The following is a 2,837-nucleotide window of genomic DNA, read 5'->3' as shown; positions in this document are numbered from 1 at the left end:
GTTATCTCTGTCCATTTGTTAAATTCCTCTTTGTCTTTCAACACAATTTTATGAGAAAAGTCTTAAACAGCTTTTGTCAGACATGTTCTCACACATATTTTTTAGATTATTTTTTGTTTGTTGCTATTATTTACAAACTCAGTTTTAATATACAGAGCTCATTATCCCAGCAATACTGCTGAACTCATTAAGTTCTTTCAAGCTTAGCCAGTAGGTAATTGAAAGAGCCTACAAACAGCTCTGGAGTGAAGAAAACTATTAGTCCTACTTTCGACTCTTTCAACTTTCTCAGCATCAGTAGGGATGAAGAATTATTCTTTCTCAACTCATAGCTACCTTCATATCATAGTAGTTAATGAGATTATAGGAAAAGTACAATGTCTTACACAAAGTATCTTCCTTCTGTACTCTTTCTCACACCCCAATCCATAATCAATATAAGGCTTACTAAAATACAAAATGAAGTAAATTTTCCTTAGCAGGCCATCATTCCTTCCATATTTTCATCTCATCAGTGTAACAGGAAGAAAAATTTTCCTACCTGTATCTCACCTGTTCAACTAGTAAAGTAACGAAATTTAGAATGTAATGCCTATTCTTAAAATGATAAAAGAAACTAAGCTTTGTTGAGTAGTCCACTTATGTCAGTTATTATGCTAGTTGCATATATTATCTCATTTAACACTTCAAATGGGGGCATTTTCCTCGTTTCATAGGTAAAAAATCTAAGGTTCAAAGAGATTAAAGATTTGCCCAAGTTTAAATACCTACAAACTAGCAAAACTAGTATTTTATAACACCAGTGTATCAGGATCCAAAAGCATGTTATTCACATTTACACACTGTCTCTAAGCAATGACCAAAGAAAATTAATCACCCAAATTCCAGTTCCTCTCCTCATCTATACTAATCAGAAAAAAAGCTACAGGAATAAGGAACCAGATCAGTTACCCAGAGCTCCTAAACAGAACACTTCATTTTGTTTGTGGTTACAAAGCTACAAAAACAATCCAAAGAGAAGTAAGACTTACGGCTGTTTGAATGACTGTGTGTGGGCAGCTGTGGTCTTCAGGTGAGCAACATTAATTTCTTCTGAGAGTTCTTCTACAGTTTCAATGTCCACATGCTCCTCATCATCTTCAATGTATTCTACACAGTTATTCTGAAATACATCATTACAACAGTAAATAATGTATTGAGTGGCAAGCACACTTAAACTCTTTAACTGCATGCTCCCTTTATAAAACCAACTAATGCCAAACATATTAGTGTTATGAGTACTGATAATCTTAAGACTGTTAGTCATAACAAGGAATTAAGACAGAAAGATAACATATCATTAGAATTAACAACCAAGAACTATGTTGTAAGTCACAGATATATATATTCAACAGATATCATGGCCACCTGTGGTGGCTCACACCTATAACACAGCACTTTAGGAGGCCCAGGCGAGTGGATCATTTTGAGCTCAGGAGTGCAAGACCAGCCTGGGCAACAAGACAAAACGCCGTCTCTACCAAAAAAAAAAAATTAGCTAGACATGGTGGCGATCACCCGTAATTCCAGCTACTTGGGAGGCTGAGGTGGGAGGACTGCTTGAGCCCAGGAGTTCAAGGCTGCAGTGAGCCAAGACTGTACCACTGCACACCAGTCTGGGACACAGAGTGAGACCCTGTCTCAAAAAAATAAAATATAAAATAAATAAACAGACATCACTAAACAGAGTCTTCAAAGGACTGCACTGATGCTTCAATGTTATTTCTAGTAGACAAAATTCAGGTACGGATCTATTAAGGTTTCATAAAGCTAATGATTAAACAACAGTAAAATAAAATTTGGTGAGAGAAATATGGAAATAAGAAAAATTCAAGTTCCACTTTAAGGAGGCTTCATGACTAATATCCTATTAAATGTCCACAAATCAACACACATTAGCATACAAAGACAAGTATATAGGATATAGCCCTATATATCCTAATTAATATACAGGATATAGCCCAGTCCTGCAACTCTCTCAACCCCACAAAATGAGAGCTTGTGAGGAATTTCAGGTTTCCAAAAAGCCCACAGTTGCTGTATTTCCTTATTATACCAAAAAAGGAGTCAACCAAGTAAGCGTTTACTGAGCACCTGCCACAGAAACTTGCTAAATATTTTATGTAACAGTAGAGTTATATGGATATGTGGGATAATCAGGTCTTTTTAAGCCCACCTTTAAAATAGTGTTCACTTGTAATGTCTCTGTGCCAATAAATAAATAAATCAAAGTGTTTACTATGCCAGAAATGAAACACTGTACCAGAGAGACAAAACTCAAAATGAAGTATCCCAATCATTAATTCTATGCTTAAACTTGCTAGAAAAAAGTTACCCCAATTTATAGGCTTCATAAGGCTGTCACACTAAATACAAGCCATCATATATGTTCCCACCTCAATTAAAAAATAATTTAAACAATATATATTAAATTTAAACAATGTAAACAATGTGTACTAAAATTAACTCTAGAAGGCAAAATCAAGACTGCCAACAAAACCTAAAAAAGTAGTAATGGGCCAGGAACGGTAGCTTACACCTGTAATCCCCACAATCCGAACACCCTGGAAGACCAAGGTGGGTGAATCACTTGCGCCCAGGAGTTCAAGACCACCTGAGCCACACAATGAGATCTCATCTCTACAAAATATTAGCCAACCATGGTGGTGCATGCCTGTGGTCCCAGATATTCAGGAGGCTAAGGTGGGAGGATCACTTGAGCCCTGCAAGTGGAGGTTGCAGTGAGCAGAGATCATGTCACTGCACTCCAGCTTGGGTGACGGAGACCCCGTCTCAAA

At 36.8% G+C, this 2,837-nt stretch overlaps 1 protein-coding gene across 13 annotated transcripts in view; it reads right to left on the bottom strand.

The window, feature by feature from the left end:
- The window catches only part of MGA (MAX dimerization protein MGA), a 168,554-nt gene that overhangs the window by 12,331 nt on the left and 153,386 nt on the right, over nucleotides 1-2,837 (bottom strand). For all 13 annotated transcript variants that reach the window (XM_037739445.1, XM_037739454.1, XM_037739447.1 and 10 more), the window contains one exon: nucleotides 1,032-1,162. In XM_037739445.1, coding sequence (XP_037595373.1) covers nucleotides 1,032-1,162 — 131 coding nt within the window. The remainder of the gene's footprint in view (nucleotides 1-1,031; nucleotides 1,163-2,837) is intronic.

The sequence above is a fragment of the Cebus imitator genome, unplaced genomic scaffold (genome assembly GCF_001604975.1).
Source record: "Cebus imitator isolate Cc_AM_T3 unplaced genomic scaffold, Cebus_imitator-1.0 Scaffold70, whole genome shotgun sequence".
NCBI classification, from domain to species: Eukaryota; Metazoa; Chordata; class Mammalia; order Primates; family Cebidae; genus Cebus; species Cebus imitator.
This window is presented reverse-complemented; position numbering and strand designations above follow the sequence as displayed.